The sequence below is a fragment of the Astatotilapia calliptera genome, chromosome 1, assembly GCF_900246225.1.
Source record: "Astatotilapia calliptera chromosome 1, fAstCal1.2, whole genome shotgun sequence".
NCBI lineage: Eukaryota > Metazoa > Chordata > Actinopteri > Cichliformes > Cichlidae > Astatotilapia > Astatotilapia calliptera.
In genome coordinates this window covers 2,048,922-2,066,258 of record NC_039302.1, presented here as the reverse complement: position 1 = coordinate 2,066,258, position 17,337 = coordinate 2,048,922, and the positions used below count along the sequence as shown (strand labels likewise).

General features: G+C 39.9%; 1 protein-coding gene across 9 annotated transcripts; it reads right to left on the bottom strand.

Annotated features, from left to right (window-relative positions):
* Positions 1–6,711: 6,711 nt before the first annotated feature.
* Positions 6,712–15,776, bottom strand: LOC113034730 (RNA-binding protein 20-like). Of its 9 annotated transcripts, XM_026190165.1 has the most exons (11): positions 14,539–14,830; positions 14,292–14,330; positions 12,077–13,751; positions 11,435–11,842; positions 9,676–9,816; positions 8,997–9,076; positions 8,849–8,872; positions 8,365–8,618; positions 7,241–7,357; positions 7,045–7,166; positions 6,712–6,953 (listed from the first exon to the last, which is right to left on the bottom strand). In XM_026190165.1, the coding sequence occupies exons 3-11, from the start codon at positions 12,248–12,250 to the stop codon at positions 6,879–6,881; spliced, it is 1,395 nt and encodes a 464-aa protein (XP_026045950.1). In that variant the 5' UTR covers positions 12,251–13,751; positions 14,292–14,330; positions 14,539–14,830; the 3' UTR covers positions 6,712–6,878. The 9 variants fall into 9 exon arrangements, with proteins under 9 accessions (XP_026045950.1, XP_026045693.1, XP_026046193.1 ...); XM_026189908.1 differs by adding an exon at positions 14,840–15,776 and having other exon boundaries at positions 12,077–14,667; XM_026190408.1 differs by having other exon boundaries at positions 11,435–11,569; positions 11,678–11,842; positions 12,077–14,830.
* Between the last annotated feature and the right edge of the window lie 1,561 nt (positions 15,777–17,337).

Sequence of the window (17,337 nt, the reverse complement as noted above, 5' to 3'; positions counted from 1 at the left end):
TCCTGGAGCACTTCTGTTGTCTTTTGTACGTGTTTTGAGTTTTTATGTGCTTCTGAGTTTTTATATGCTTCTGAGTTTTTACGTGCTTCGGAGTTTGTACGTGTTTTTACATGTTTTGGAGTTTTTACGTGCTTCGGAGTTTGTACGTGTTTTTACATGTTTTGGAGTTTTTACGTGTTTTGGAGTTTGTACGTGTTTTTACGTGTTTTGGAGTTTGTACATGCTTCAGAGTTCGTACGTGATTTGAAGTTTGTATGTGCTTTGTCTCTAGGGGCCACCGTAAATATACTTTTATTTATTCACTCCACATAAAATGTAATAAATAAATCATATAATACAAAAATCAACTATTCACATTTCAACTTTTAACTATTTAAATTTTCAGCTTTTTCCTTTCACAAATTTAAAGTGAAAACAACACAAAACACTGCAAACCACAACACAATTAAATATAAATTATAATATGAAAACTAAAAGAACATGCATATTCTCTGTCATATGGACCTGCATGAACAAACTTTCTCAATCCTTTATCATCTGCAACCGAAAATAGCTGTGGATGATTACTATATCTTTCTAATGTTGTTGTCCCTGCCTCTCTTTCTCTCTCTCTGGCTCTGTTCCTGTGCTACTGAGTGTAACTACCGCCCCTCCCCCCTCTGCCCAGCGTAAAGCACAAGGCCCGCGTGCAGAGTGAAGCAGAAAAAAAGTGCGAGAGAGAGGCTGAGAGAAAAAAAAAAAAAAACCCACGTGACGGCTAGCGATAAGGAGCCGGCTCGCGTCGTTCACGTCAAAGAACCGGCTCTAAGAGCCATTTCGTTTGCGAACGACCCATCACTATTTCACATGTGTTCATATCACAAAGAATACACATCTACTTAAATCAAATTCAAGTCAAATGGTTAAAAAAATAATTTCACACACAAAAAAAGAGCTAGAAAATTCACCACACTGGGAAGGGTGAAGACAATTGGGTCGCCCGGCCCTGGCCACGAGGTGTCCCTTATTTATTTTTCAGGGAGTTGGCAACCCTAACTGTAACGCACTTTATGTGGGGGTCAGTCAGTTGTTACTCTGACATCTGCAGCTGGTTCAAAATGTATATTGACAGTGCATAGGTGTATCATATATAAGAGACAAATGTTGTTCCTTCAGTATGTTGGCATTACTAAATTTGGCTCAAATGCTTACATACATTTGTAAAAAGAAAATGTACAAGCTGTGAGCTGTTTCAAATCATATCACTTTTATTGTCACATCACATGTGCAGGTACATTGGTACAGCACATGTGAGTGAAATTCTTGTGTGCGAGCTTCACAAGCAACAGAGTTGTGCAAAATACAATAATGTAAACAAGCAAAATACAAGAATGGCTACATCTGAAACTAATAAATATATGTACAATATATAATAGTATATATATGTTTCTGATAAAATGAAGAGTAGACTGATACATGAAATATTCCTTTATTGGGTGAGAAAATCAGACCATGTCATAACTGCTTTAAGTCATACAGAATAGATATCAGAGCTTTAAACAGGCTGACGTCTGCTAAATGGGTCAAACTGGGCAGAAAGTATACAAACACATAACATCCTTATAGAATATGATGTAACACTATAGATCAACTTAGCTCAGAATATATAAAGCATATAAACAATTACAGCAATATGATGCAACAAACATAGCAGTGCTACTGATCCAAAATACTCAAAGCTTCATAGAACTGAAACAAACATTTATTTTTAGCTCCATTCTGCTGCTGATACAGACTTTAGGTTTCTGAACATTAAACTTGTTGCTGCCTTTCTTAGTGTGTAACCTGAAGGCCCTGAGTACTTTCTCCCACACTGGAAACACTGGAATGATAAAATTATTTGAACATTACCTAATAAGACTGATTCAGGACAGACAATTAGTTATTTTAAACTTTTCTAGCAGTCCTTCACAAACAGGGAACAGTCTGTCTATTCTCTCCATCTGTCAGCTGCTGCTGGCTCTTCCTCCTCCTCTTCCTCACATACTGCTGAGATTGTCCTGGTGGATCATCAGGGGTGCAAAACCTCACAGATGATATGCAGCAGTGGGTCCCTCAGTCTGTCCTCACTCTGGACACTTGCAGGTGTCACACATAGAAATCAAATGTGTGATAAGCTGCAGGATTCAAACACAAGTGTGACTTATAAACACATGTTCATACTTTTATTCCACAATCAGAGAGAAAGAAACAGAGAGAGAGTGCAGGACAGACAGACAGGTGACAGTCTCAGGTGTACACACTGCTACAAAACAGCACCAGAGAAGGAGGATTTAGTGTTTGTGTTATTACGAGTGCTAAACAAGAAGAGTTCCCAGATGGTACAGTGGACATATGTGTGACTCCTGTGATTAAAGCATCTTTCTTTCAGCTTAAGGAGTGAACCGTCAGCTGACTGACATGACTGACTTTAATTACGCATAAAATCATCACATTCTCTGTAAGATTAAAGTCAGCTATTGAACGGCGAATATTTTGAAGTGAAGGCTTTAAAACCAAGTTAGTACAAACGTCGCTAATGTCACATAACTTTCCCGACATGTTGCCAACAGTAATGTTTTAATGTTCTTCATTATAAAAACATTTGCGCATAAATAAGTGACATAATATTCAGTACTTACTTCTGGAAGTTTACTCTTCGTCCGCTCCGCTTCCGCCGTTTTTTTTCGGCAAAATTATCCAAACCACCGCCGCGCTATGAAGTCTGGGATATGTTGGGCCATGAAGGCTACACAGACCCATCCTTAAAATTCAGGGAAATTAAGGACACATTTGAGGGCTGCATTTCGAGCAGCCTTTGAATTGGGACAGTCTTTGTCGTGTCGCTGTGACATAATCAGCCTTAAAATGCGGCCTTTAAGGCTGCAGACCCCAAATCCGGTCATTGGTACTTCATGGCTTGTGTAGTTACTAGGTAACAAAAGCTCAACACTGCCCCTAGCGTCCTGGAGCACTTCCGTTGTGTTTTGGAGTTTGCGCGTGTTTTGGGGTTTGCGCGTGTTTTGGGGTTTGCACGTGTTTTGGATTTTGCACGTGTTTTGGATTTTGCATGTGTTTTGTATTTTGTACGTGTTTTGTATTTTGCATGTGTTTTGTATTTTGCACGTGTTTTGTATTTTGCATGTGTTTTGTATTTTGCATGTGTTTTGGAGTTTGCACGTGTTTTGGATTTTGTACGTGTTTTGGATTTTGCACGCGTTTTGTATTTTGTACGTGTTTTGTATTTTGTACTAGTGATGGGTCGTTCGCGAACGAAATGGCTCTTAGAGCCGACTCTTTGACGTGAACGACGCGAGCCGGCTCCTTATCGCGAGCCGTCACGTGGGTTTTTTTTTCTTTTTCTTTCTCTCACCCTCTCTCTCGCCTGCACGTGAGCCTTGTGCTTTACGCTGGGCAGAGGGGGGAGGGGCGGTAGTTACACTCAGTAGCACAGGAACAGAGTCAGATGGAGAGAGAGAGAGAGACAAAGAGAGCCAGGGACAAAAACGTGACATTAGAAAGGTATAGTAATCATCCACAACTATTTTCGGTTGCAGATGATAAAGGATTCAGAAAGTTTGTTCATGCAGGTCCATATGACAGAGAATATGCATGTTCTTTTAGTTTTCATATTATAATTTATATTTAATTGTGTTGTGGTTTGCAGTGTTTTGTGTTGTTTTCACTTTAAATTTGTGAAAGGAAAAAGCTGAAAATTTAAATAGTTAAAAGTTGAAATGTGAATAGTTGATTTTTGTATTATATGATTTATTTATTACATTTTATGTGGAGTGAATAAATAAAAGTATATTTACGGTGGCCCCTAGAGACAAAGCACATACAAACTTCAAATCACGTACGAACTCTGAAGCATGTACAAACTCCAAAACACGTAAAAACACGTACAAACTCCAAAACACGTAAAAACTCCAAAAACACGTACAAACTCCGAAGCACGTAAAAACTCAGAAGCATATAAAAACTCAGAAGCACATAAAACTCAAAACACGTACAAAAGACAACAGAAGTGCTCCAGGATGCTGGGCGCAGTGTTGAGCCTTTGTTATCTTGCTGCTACACAAGCCAGCAAGTACCAACGACCGGATTTGGTGTGTGGTAATAACAGGTAAATGAACTTTTTTTTAAATTATTTGAATATATATATGAGTGCCTGTGTATAAATACACAAACAATACACACATGCTTTCAATTGTGTCATTTAAGTGATCTAGTAGCTCTGCTTTGGAAGTTCAGTTCATGCTAGAAATGTGTTTTGGAGTTTGTACGTGTTTTGTCTCTAGGGGCCACCGCATATATTTATATATAAACATATATAAATAAAACCACTTGTTTTTACGTTAGTAATTCCTTTTGTGCATAATTTTATATTATTGTTAATAATAAATTAATTAAAGCAACAAAACAACCTGAAGAGCCGGTTTGGAGCCGAAAGAGCCGGCTCTTTTTAGTGAGCCGAACCGAAAGAGCCGGATCTCTAAAAAGAGCCGGAAATCCCATCACTAGAGAGCAGGAAAAAGCAAAAAGGAAACGCCAGTGCACGTCTCCCCGCCCCCCAAGCGAGGCACTGAAACAGCCGGCCAGAGAGGGCTTGAAAAAAAAGCACATTTATCATTTCTTCTTCAGACACCTTTTTTTCCCCATTGTTTTTACAAAGTACACATTAAGCTTCTTCTGCAATAACACACTAATTACACATGCAAACCTACCTATTTCTTTCTTCATTGGAAACAATTACACTTTATGGAAAGTGCTTTCAATAAAACACAAATCAAAAGTACCTTTTCTTTTACATTTTTTATTCAACATCTCTTCACATGTACTTAGCAAGAGTGAGTACATACAGCCCTGGTTTGACAACCACACTGGGGCACATATTCACCAAAACACAGCACACCTTGACAATCTTATCAAGCAGTGCTGTCTTCATCCTCACATGATATGAGTAATCGGATTGGCATTGTAGAAAAATGACACGCGAAGCTGTCAAACACTCTATTTAAAAACTATTAAAATAAGATATTTCTGCTGATGAATACACTGAGCTGGGTTATAGTGCTGTGGCTTATGTTGAAATCTGCTGTGCTGTAGGGGAACAGGCTGTGTTGTCTTGTTGTGTGCATGTTTGAGTTGTGTTTCTTTTGAGATGGTATATTTTTTTCTTAATAGAAACAGACTGTGTCCAGGGTGAGAAGGGTCAGCTGTGATCTGAGCTGCACGCCCCAGTGTCCTGGAGGTGTACAGGTCCTGCAGAGATGGGAGTTTGCAGCCAATCACCTTCTCAGCAGAGCGCACAACGGTTGCCCGGGGCGGCATCGTGGTGGGGGGCGGCATCACGGGCATCGGCGAAAAAAAAAAAAATTGCTCGTACTCATGCTGCCCCGACATCAGCCGGCGCATATTGGGAATGGTACAGGCACCGATCGGTTTTCTATCGCCCATTTGCTGGGAGTAAGGGCGCCCTCCGTTTGCGAGGTGCGCCTGCTGCTTCGCAAAATAAACACTGAAGCAGTTTCACAAAACTTAGCGAGCAGTTTGCTGACTGTAGCATGGGAGATGGGTGGTCTCGTAGGGTGTCTTGCATTGAAATCTGCTGCAATGACCCGGTTACTGCGTTCACCAGATATCAACACAATTTCCATCCGCTCCTAACATGTTAACCTCTTCGACATATCAATGGCTGTGAACAAAGAGAAACTTGTAAATAACTCATGAAAGGATAACCAAGCACACCATTGGGCAGAGAGAGTGTTCGCCCGTGGCGCCAAACAGGCTAGGACCGCCACTGTCCCTGATAGTGGCTCCAGCGTACCACACGGTGATGGAGTTGAGGATGGACTCGATGATTGCAGTGTAGAATTGCATCATCGCCCGTGTTGGCAGGTTGAATTTCTTCAGCTCCCTAAGGAAGTACATCCTCTGCTATGGCATCATGGCCTTGGACTCATTTTTACAACTTTTTAATAGGAAAAAAAGATTAATTTTAATTAAAAAATGTTTTGACATTTGTGAAAATGGAATTTTTCCTGTATTCATTTTTTTTACATTTGTTTTGGTTTTTATTGCCTTTTGAGTCAAAAGTCTCCAGAGGCAGATGCTTGGTTTCCTGGTATTTCAAGACATTAATGCAATGGAAAGGGATTTAAAAAAAAGAAAGAAAGAAAGGAAACAGTGGAAAGTGAATCTCACATGAAGCGGAGGAGCTCAGAGTTCTCTCACTAGTCTAAATATCTTCAGAAGTGAGTGCAGATAGTAGTGGGAACATTTACTCAAGTACTTAAAATACATAAAGTCTGTGTTTCAGGTAGGTGTTTCCATGTTATACTAGATTCTGCTATTGTCATGGTTGGCTGTGTGGCAGGCGAGCAGAAGCGGTGGACGCAAAAATGCAGGACTCTTGGAGACGGGAATAAACTGATAAACTGAAAACGCAGCTTTATTGCTGGAAGAATGACTGACAAAATAAAACTTACAAAAGGAAAACAAGACTCTAAAGCGAGGTGCTGGAGGACTGGACATTACAAACACACAGCAGGTTGAAGGTACGACGCGACAGGGAGCCCAGGAAAACACAGGGCTTAAATACACAGGGGAGTAATTAGGGAATGGGCGTGCGGGAGGGAGGGAGACACAGCTGGGAGAAATCAGGCTAACGAGACAGGGGAGAGGTAAAACTGAACACACTGACATAAGACATGAACTTTCAAAGTAAAACAGGAAATAAGAAACAAATCACAAAACCGCAAACATATCCACAGTCATCCAGGACACACATACACACACATATACATATATATACACTCTGCACAGTTATGTGTTAAAAATACAGTAGATCAGGTCCATCAGTCAGAAACGGAGCCTGGAGACGTCTGAGACAAAGCTTTTGTAGCTCTTTGTCGACGTTCCTCATAATATTTCTAAAAAAAGGGAAAAGTGAGAAAACAAACATCGTTAGGCCAACAGTGTGATTTTGTGTGCTGAATCGTGTATATGTATGTGCGTGTGTACCTGCAGGTTGTCGTAGTGTTTCTGGCTGCAGCAGTGGAGTTCCTTGGCGGTCTTCTCATTCAGGCAGAAAACAGAGCAGATGTTACAGAAAAATCCTGATTTAGGGACCACAAACTCCTGACCTGCAGAGAAGCAGAAACAGGAAGATTAGACAAGTATTAACAACACATTTGAATTTAGAGTGTGTGTGTCTGACCGATGGGGCTGTTAGGGTTGAACTGAGGCAGTCTGAAATCTGCTACAACACACGGAGACTGAGAGCGAGATGGCTTTGCCTCAGCTCCGACAAGCTCCCTCCTGCGTTTAGCCACAACTGAAAATGAAAAGAGCGACACGTTAATCATCAACGAATCTGCTACAGGAGCCACTGGGTTTATAACATATTTAAACATTCAATTATAACTCAATAATAATTGAACAAATGATTTCGATTTACTTGAAAAGCTGAAACGTTCATCGGCCACTTTATTAGGTACACCTGTTTGACTGCTCATTAATGCGACTCTCTAATCAGCCAATCACATGGCAGCAACTTAGTGATTTAGGTATGTAGACATGGTCAGGTGACCTGCTGAAATTCAAACTGAGCATCAGAATGAAGAAGAAAAATAATTTAAGTCACTTAAACGTGGCATGTTTGCTGAGCTTAGCATTTCAAAAACTGCTGATGTGCTGGGATTTTCCCACAGAAGCATCTCTAGGGTTTACATAAAACCGTCTGAAACAGAAAATATCCAGTGAGTGGCAGTTCCCTGGAGGAAATGCATTTTTGAGTTTAGAGGAGAATGAAATAACTGCTTCACGCTGACCGGAAGGCCAGAGCAAGCCAAACAACCACTTATTACAATGCACAAGAGCATCTCTGAACGCACAGCACATCCAACACTGAAGCAGATGAGCTACAGCAGCAGAAGACCACACTGGGTTCGACTTCTCTAAGCTAAGAACGCAAAACTGAGGGTACAATTCACACAGGCTCAGCAACGCTGTAAAATAAAAACGCTGCCTGGTCTGTTGAATCTCAGTTTCTGCTGTGACATTAGGATGGTAGGGTCAGAAATCTTGGATCCATCCTGCCTTGTATCAAAATCTCAGGCTGGTGATGGTGTGGGACATAGTCATCGCACCAACGGAGCATTTCTTAAACACCACATATATAAAATATATTACTACCACCAGGCTGAATGTCTGTAGCACAGTGAGGAGCACAAATATGAGATCAGAGCCACAAAATATCACAACTTGTCTTTTTATATTCACTTTACTGTGTTTTGGCTGTCAGAGCGGTGTATTTTGCTGATTTAAAGCAGCTCTTTGTACCTTTAATGTCGGCCATGCTCCATCCATCATTCTCCTCTCCCTCCTGTGTCTCGTCATCAGGACACTTGGGCTCTGGCTGCTGTCCAGCAGGGGCGGCTGCAGCATCGGGCTGGGTCCCTGCTTCCTCCTCGGTCCTCTGGCTCTCCGCCTGGCAGTCACCTTTGGTCACTGCATCAGTCGATTCTGCGGTCTTCTTGGTTTTCATTTTGAGGTTGTCACCAGAGTCTTGCAGACGCTGTTTCAGGCTCTTCAAACTGAATTTGAAAGCAAAGATGCCAGTAGGTTACCACGAAAAGAGGTTTGTTGTCACAAAATGTTCATGTGAAATAAGAAATTCCATTTCAAATTCCTAATCTAGAGTTGCTTATATCTAAATCACATGCTGCTCTTTTTGCATCTTTGGGAACTGTTTACTACAGACGACCTTGAGGAGCGTATGGTATATTTGACTCTGCCACTAAAGCTGAAAAAGAAAGATACTCACGACTCAATACGTCCAGCTTTACTGCTATGAAGAGGAGAGAAAGAAGCACAAGGTCAGACAGACATGAAGACACTTTAAAGAAAATGAAGAAACACAGTGTAAAATAAATTTCCTCTTTTTCTCACTTCTGATCGTGGGACACACTTACCAAGCAGATAAATAGTCCTTGGTGACTTTGCTCTCCATCACCTGTGTTAATCCACCAGGTTCGGCCATCTCAATGCATATCTGAGAGAACAGAACGGATATTTGAGCAACACAGTGGTACTCAATGGGTGTGCTACAGGCACGATTTGTATTGTACAGGGCGATAAAGAATTTGTCCTGGCGAGTTTCTTTACTGCCCTGTACGATAGTACAAGGCAAAGAAAAAAAAATCTTGGAGTTTTAAACTTGCAAATGGGAAATAAGTGCAAACATATTTCTATACTTTTGCAAAGTTTTGATTGAACAATAAAACCACTGAGCAAGAAACACTAAAAGAATAACTTAGCGCTGCCTCAAACTGCAGGGATCTCCCCTGCTCGATGGGCCAGGACAAAAGGCTGAACAGGTCATAAGATTACTACTTGGTTGAGAACTTGGTGCATTTCAGGCAGTCCTTCTTCACCAGTGTTTGCAAAGGCATGTGTAATTCAGATTGCCTGCCGCAGGGACTGTCTGTACATGGAATATTTAAACTTGCTCAACTCGTGTTAAAAAACCACAAAGTCTCCTTCAGACTCATTTAAAATGTTTCTCAATATGAAAAGAACAGCAGACACCATGACAAGCCTTGCAGCCTTCTGTAAAACATAAAACAGTTGCACGTGTTTATGAAATCGTACCCTGTTGGCAAGCGGCAAGAATCTGACAAAAGCAGCGATGGACGCCACTACTTCCATGATCATCATGACAAGGTCCACATTCACCTCGGAGACCTCCACACTCAGCAGCCGGTCCTCCAGAGACTCCGACTCTGGAACATGCTGAAAAACAACCAGCGTTAAGATCAGGGAGACCCGAGCCTGCTGCTTATTTTTTTTTTTTTTTTCTTTCTCTCAGCCTCTCTCTCGCACTTTTTTCCCGCTTCACTCTGCACGCGGGCCTTGTGCTTTACGCTGGGCAGAGGGGGGAGGGGCGGTAGTTACACTCAGTAGCACAGGAACAGAGCCAGAGAGAGAGAAAGAGAGGCAGGGACAACAACATTAGAAAGGTATAGTAATCATCCACAGCTATTTTCGGTTGCAGATGATAAAGGATTGAGAAAGTTTATTCATGCAGGTCCATATGACAGAGAATATGCATGTTCTTTTAGTTTTCATATTATAATTTATATTTAATTGTGTTGTGGTTTGCAGTGTTTTGTGTTGTTTTCACTTTAAATTTGTGAAAGGAAAAAGCTGAAAATTTAAATAGTTAAAAGTTGAAATGTGAATAGTTGATTTTTGTATTATATGATTTATTTATTACATTTTATGTGGAGTGAATAAATAAAAGTATATTTACGGTGGCCCCTAGAGACAAAGCACATACAAACTTCAAATCACGTACGAACTCTGAAGCATGTACAAACTCCAAAACACGTAAAAACACGTACAAACTCCAAAACACGTAAAAACTCCAAAACATGTAAAAACACGTACAAACTCCGAAGCACGTAAAAACTCCAAAACATGTAAAAACACGTACAAACTCCGAAGCACGTAAAAACTCAGAAGCATATAAAAACTCAGAAGCACATAAAAACTCAAAACACGTACAAAAGACAACAGAAGTGCTCCAGGATGCTGGGCGCAGTGTTGAGCCTTTGTTATCTTGTGGCTACACAAGCCAGCAAGTACCAACGACCGGATTTGGTGTGTGGTAATAACAGGTAAATTAACTTTTTTTTAAAATTATTTGAATATATATATGAGTGCCTGTGTATAAATACACAAACAATACACACATGCTTTCAATTGTGTAATTTAAGTGATCTAGTAGCTCTGCTTTGGAAGTTCAGTTCATGCTAGAAATGTGTTTTGGAGTTTGTACGTGTTTTGTCTCTAGGGGCCACCGCATATATTTATATATAAACATATATAAATAAAACCACTTGTTTTTACGTTAGTAATTCCTTTTGTGCATAATTTTATATTATTGTTAATAATAAATTAATTAAAGCAACAAAACAACCTGAAGAGCCGGTTCGGAGCCGAAAGAGCCGGCTCTCTAAAAAGAGCCGGAAATCCCATCACTAGAACAAATACAGAGGAAGTAACAATAAATAGTTGATTTGAAATTCATGCATATTTTTAGTTTTTCCATTTCTTATTCAGATATTTATCAATGAGTGACTTATATGTATGTATATATTGTATATATTGTGCTATTCCTTACTTCTTGTATCTGTCTGTGTTACTGTTTGTACTGTAACCAATATATTTCCCCCAGGGATCAATAAAGTACTCTGAGTATTCTCATTCTAGTAATATTAGCCCAGAGAAGGATGATGCTGTGCTCACTCCTTAGAGGAGAAATCTGTTTTGATTGGGATCTGAATAGTTTGAGTGAAACAGGAGCATGCCCCCGATTTAACAGCCCCCGATTGCTCCATTTTCATACCTCACTTGTACCAGGAAGCATGTCTTGTAAAACAATGTGGATTCTGAGCGTCCACTCTCCAACAGTAACTGGATTTTTGAGGTAATCCCTGGCGAAATCGCAGCACGCATCCCAGCTGTTAAAAAACACAAAGGCCTGGAGGGGAAAAATGATGCAGAGGAAACATTCAATATCAATCATTAAATTGAATTCAATTTGCAAATGCAAATTTCTCTGTATCAGCCTGCTGGGTCTACTCCTCACCCTCCTCTGCAGTGATAAAACGATTATTTTGTAGTACAGAGTCTGAACAGTCTGATCAGGGACGTAACGCCACACCAGCTTGGTGACATCCTCCTGTCTGTAGTTTCCTTCTGGCAAACCGGTCAACATGATGGTGGAGAACGTAGAACCTTGAGATTGGGCTTTCTGCAAGACACAAGGTTCAAGAACCAAAGTTTATTCGAAGAGAAACTTTGCGGTACTTTTTAAAAAATATATTATTATTACTGAGCACATAGAGAAGACAAAATGAAACCAAGTTTAGCAGAAAAAAAGAAATGTGGTTTTTGAGGTGAGTATTTGGAAAAATGGACACCTCTTGGTATTTACTCAAGGATTCCTGTTTAACACATGAAACCTGGGTTTATAAGATGCACTCACCTCAATGTCATCAGGTTCACTGACAGTTAAATACTCTAGAAGTGTAAAACAGACACAGTTAGTAACAGTCAACACTTTATATCTGGAGGTTAATTTTAGTTTCCAGCTGTTTCTCTCACCTGGGATTGTGAACCAAGGAGAGACAGTGGGGAACACAAAGGGACTAGTTGTCATTGTGATCCAATATGGTGAAGTGCTGCGTTGTGGGATGGTAATATCTTCTGTTGGGACAGTTGCACCATCAACAGCAACCTCGCTGTCTGGCAAAGCTTTGTCTGGCAATCTTGGTGCTGCACAAGCAAAAATAAGTTTTGTTAAAAGTTTTGTGGGGGAAAGAAAAGGAAAAACGAGTGGTGCAAAACAGGTTTTTAATGTTTACAATGATCCAGTAATATCAATGTTTTGACTTTTATTTGAACTTTAAGCACCTTTACAGATACCCAAGGTATCATAGACATCAGAAAAACAACGATTAGTGGGTTAGATCAAATGCCAGACTGAAAAAGTGCAGTTTAAGTAATGGCTCTGGCTCATGTGTCTGGGGCAGAGACAAGCAGAAGGAAATTGACCACTGATGGAGCAAAGATTTCTGGAGGGGCCAGAAAAGAGGTCAGAGAGATAATAAGGCAAATGAGCATCAAAGGATTTGTGGGAACCAGAATCACAGTGTTAGTGGATAAAAGTTGAGGGAATGTGTCACAATGATTGATTGTGAACAACAATAAATCAGCAGTTTTGTCTGCACTTTATCCACAGCCCAGGGGAGACCTGAAAAATCTATTCATGAGTGTTTCACAAACAGAAAGCGAAAGAAAGGTCTTACCAGATGACCTTCCATTAACTTAACCCATCTTTTTGTTTCCGTTTAAATCATATTTGTTTAAAATCCCATTTAAAAAACACTTACGCAGTGAGGTACATCCACACTGTGGTATTTTCAGCCTTGACAATTTGTGGCCGGTGGGCCGTTTTAGAAGGCTGTACCAAACGCCAAGGCGATCAGCATCACGAAGAGACTGAAATTCGATAAACACCTGAAACACAAGAAAGAAAATGTATTCTGAACATTTTACCTTCACATTGTAAATGTTAGAAAACAAGTGCTAAGCACACGTGGAAAGAGTGAACTAAGTACAGCTTTATTGTGGAGTTCACTGGATTCAAGAGTCAGAAATCCTGGCTCAATGATGCACTGGAGCCATGCTCAACATGACCCCTGCACTAATGCTGTAATGTGATAAATACTAGTGCGCATGAGCATATGAAGAATTGCTCAGCGAGCAGCTTATCGGCAGTCTCTCTTTACTATCGCTATAGTTTTGCAGTTGTGCTTTCCTCAAGATAAGTAGCATCCAAATCTAGACACATTATCTCTTTTGAAGGATGGATTTATGAAGGTTGGTGCACGTCCTTTAGTTTGGTGTGCAAGCGGTTAATCTGTCAATTTTTCTGTATGGTTAAGATTACACTTACACAAGCACATATCTCACACAGCCTTTCACAGACTTCTAACACATGCACTTGTTGGCATTTATGAGTGTGTTTATACCTTGTTGAGAAGAGGCAGGTAGTTTCTTACACAATCCATTTTTTTCAAAGCTTCTCTGAGATGCCGGGACTCGCCTGGCGAGATGTTCCTGATGTAGATTAATCGTGCTCCATTGTCAGTCACTTGCTGCTTCGAGAAAACCGGGTTAACGTGAAAAAACAACAACCCCACAAACAGTATGACATTCCAAACATTCTTATACTACAGCTCCAAGATCAAGGCCATAAGTTTGCACTTATATTCACACAGCAGGTATGCACCCTGGCAGCTATCTTCATTTTCCAAACAATTTATAATTGCAGCTCTCGCTGTTTTTGATAACACTGGTTGAAAAAGTATTTAAACTAATGTACACACAGTGCCGTGGAAAACGCATTTGGCTCGTTCCCAATTTCCTAATTTTTTGCACAAGTTTCAAATCGTTAAACAAATGTTTAAAAAAAATACAAAATGCATTTTTAAATGAGGATTTCATTTATTCCAGGAAAAGAGTTCTCCAAACCTTTCCTAGCCCTGTGTGAATATCTGAAAAAACGGGTATGTCCCCATTTTTCAAGGTGTTTTGACTTGGATGTGAGTGCTTCCAGTTATGACTTTATACTCTGACCAATAAATCTAAAGGTATTCGAGTGCAGTCTTTGTTTCTGAGATATGTGCGTTACTTACATAGCATAGCCGTTTCATCAGAGACTTATAAAACTCAAGCTGAAAGAAAAAAAACAGTTCAAAATCATTACATCACTTCGGATTCGGTTCGATTTATTTCAGCTTAAAGGTATTTTTTTCTACAAAAAGAAATACTTTTTACATTTATAATCACACTTTAAATAAACAAGCAGAAACAAATATTTTCAAATAATTGTAATAACATCTGTCACAACAGTAGATTGCATTATCTACACACAGTGCTTACCGGCGTCATTAAAATGTTGCCCTTCTCAACCTGCAGTCGAAGTTTAGAACCACTGAGAATAAAATCGTGATTTTCTGATGCTAGCACGATGTTTTTAGCTGCCACTGCTGTCGGCATGAGGGCAAAAGCCTGAAGGAAAAACAAACAACCAAACACTGATTTTTACTGAATAACCATGAAGACAGGCACTCACAAAATATGCATTAACTAACTAAATGTTAGTTAGGTCGTCTTAGAAAAGAGATTTAGAGCGCCATTAAAATGAAGGTCATAACCCAGCCCAATGCAAACTGGTGCTTACCATGCGTGCCTGTGGTATAACGTAGATCGTGTCGTCGTAATACTCAAATCGGTGTCGAGTGAGCAGACCGGCGATGTCCTCCTCTGCGTAACAGCCATCGTGATACTCTGGCAGGTTGCTTATTAACAGCACCTTGTAATCAAGCGAAACAAGCTGTGCAAACGAAAAGAATTTCAGGATCAGTTCACAATTGCAATGGAAGAAATTCCAGACAGAAATCTGAAAAATGCAAACATTAACTTATAAACCTCACTTTGAGCACTGTCTACAACTATGAACACAATCAGGTACCTATTACAAAATGTTTCTGATGCTAATTTTCCTTTACTTCTTTTTTTCTTTCTTTGTTACACGTAGTGCAGCTCTACCTTGACTCACTGACAAAAAAGGCAGTAAGAGTCAGCTATGAAAGTACTTTTCATTTAAGGTGGATCCATAAACAGTGATAACTGATTCCCAAAAGGCAATGTGTAAACAGCACTATTGCACATGTCAAACTTGGGAAGGAAAAACCTTTTTAAGCACTCAAAACCACCATGTCCTGGTTGACTGTGCATATAATTTGAACATGTTAAACTAGCTTTTCAATAAAGGAGTTTTAGTATGTGTTAGTACATGAGATAATTGTTTTATTACAATACTAAATTGGTAACCAAGAATGGTGCAATTCTATTGGTGTCTATACTGACTACAAAATCTCTGGTATTGCGACATCCCTAGTGAATTTTTAACATTTTTCTACATTTACACCTACTTGAGCGTCACCTGACAATGAGATATAACCCAACTACAAACTTGTAAAACAAACTGAACTATTTCAGATCAAAACTTAACCACTTTGATAAAGCATGTTTTTCTTACAGGTATAATTGAAGTGTTTTTTTAATGTTACCTTTGAATTGGGAAGTTTGACTGTCTTGAGACAACCTGTGAAGTGCAGAGCAAAAGAAAAACCAAAAAATAATTATGAAATAGAAAATATCTTCACATTGAGAAATCTTTCATACAGATCTTTGGGGATTTCTTACGGATTCTTTCTGGACGCAGTTGCTCTTGTATCCGCTCCCAAAATGTTGGGTGGGTAACAGCGACCGGCTGATCCTTTGAGATCTTCTCTGCAGTCACAGAGTCTTGGAATAAAGGAAATGTAGTTAAGTTCAATAGTGGTAGTTTAGATAGGATGCAAATTACCCAGCTGATCTAAATACAAATCTGCGTGGTTGAGGCCGTTTCTGCTTTGGAAGCCAAGACTTTTGGCTCACCGTCAACTGCAGCACCTTTAATTGGTTCAACAGCCTCCGTAGCCTTGGCTGTATTTTTAGGTGCCACCGCAGCTTCCTTACAAACACACACACAACGAACATACATTAGTTTGTATTACTACCAAAACTGTTAAGTTACTACATTCACACTAAGAATCATACATGAGCACTTGTCATGAGCTTACAAGTATTTACAGACAAGTTGGAGTCTTCCATGCAAACCACAAGCAACTGTGGCAACTTGCAAGCAACCAGTGCGATTCCAAGGATGTTTTCAGTGCAATGTGTATATATAGATTTAAAAAATGCATAATGCAACACAGCAAAATAAAAACAAAGTACAGTGTGTATGCTTTCATAGCATTAGACTTGAGCGGAAGCTTCCTGACATGGGGATGACTATATAAAAGCTCAGTATAATCCAAAGTAACTATGAATTTGAGGGGTGCGAGACTGTAGAAGAAATGTAAGGATAACCAACTGACTTTAAACCGCATAATGAATGCAGGACTACAACCGTGAACGGACAGTATATTTATAGAGAATTGTAGCTACGGTGCATAAATATCTATCTTAGATTGCAGAAGCAAACCAGGAGACAAACAGGAGAGGAACTTTCTCTCGATTCACAAGTAGGTCAATGAACTCATCCATCTATAACAGTGACAGGGGCGGATCTAGAAGGGTGGCATGGGGTGGCAAGTGCCACCCTAAAATGATCCCTTGCCACCCCAAGTGCCACCCCAGTTTTGCATATGACAGTGTTGTTTATTAAAATAAGACAGCATTAACAGTTTGAACGTAGTTACAGTCAACAGTGAATATAAATGCTAAAACTGAAAATATTGCATAGTGTTCCCCCCTCCACCATTAACAAATGGTTCAGCCCATAGCAGGACCGGCTTTTTTCTTGTTTTCAGTAGCAAGCGATGCTTATGATTGTGCCAGAGCACATTCTGAACAACACCATGGGAATTTCGTTTTTTACACAGGTGGGTGGATGTTACACTCTGGAAATGGAAGGAAGGTGAGTGTTATTAACCCTCTGTGGTCCACGGACACGCTGCACCTCCAAATCACATGACTGATGTAAGCTGACACAGCAACAAGCTGCAGCCACGCTGAGTTTCTATTTCAGCCCACATTGAAAATTCGGACTTCAAAGTTTTTAAATTTTAATTACAGGCCAGTAAATCCAGAGTTATGATAATATGTATAAGCCACGCTTTGTTCTAA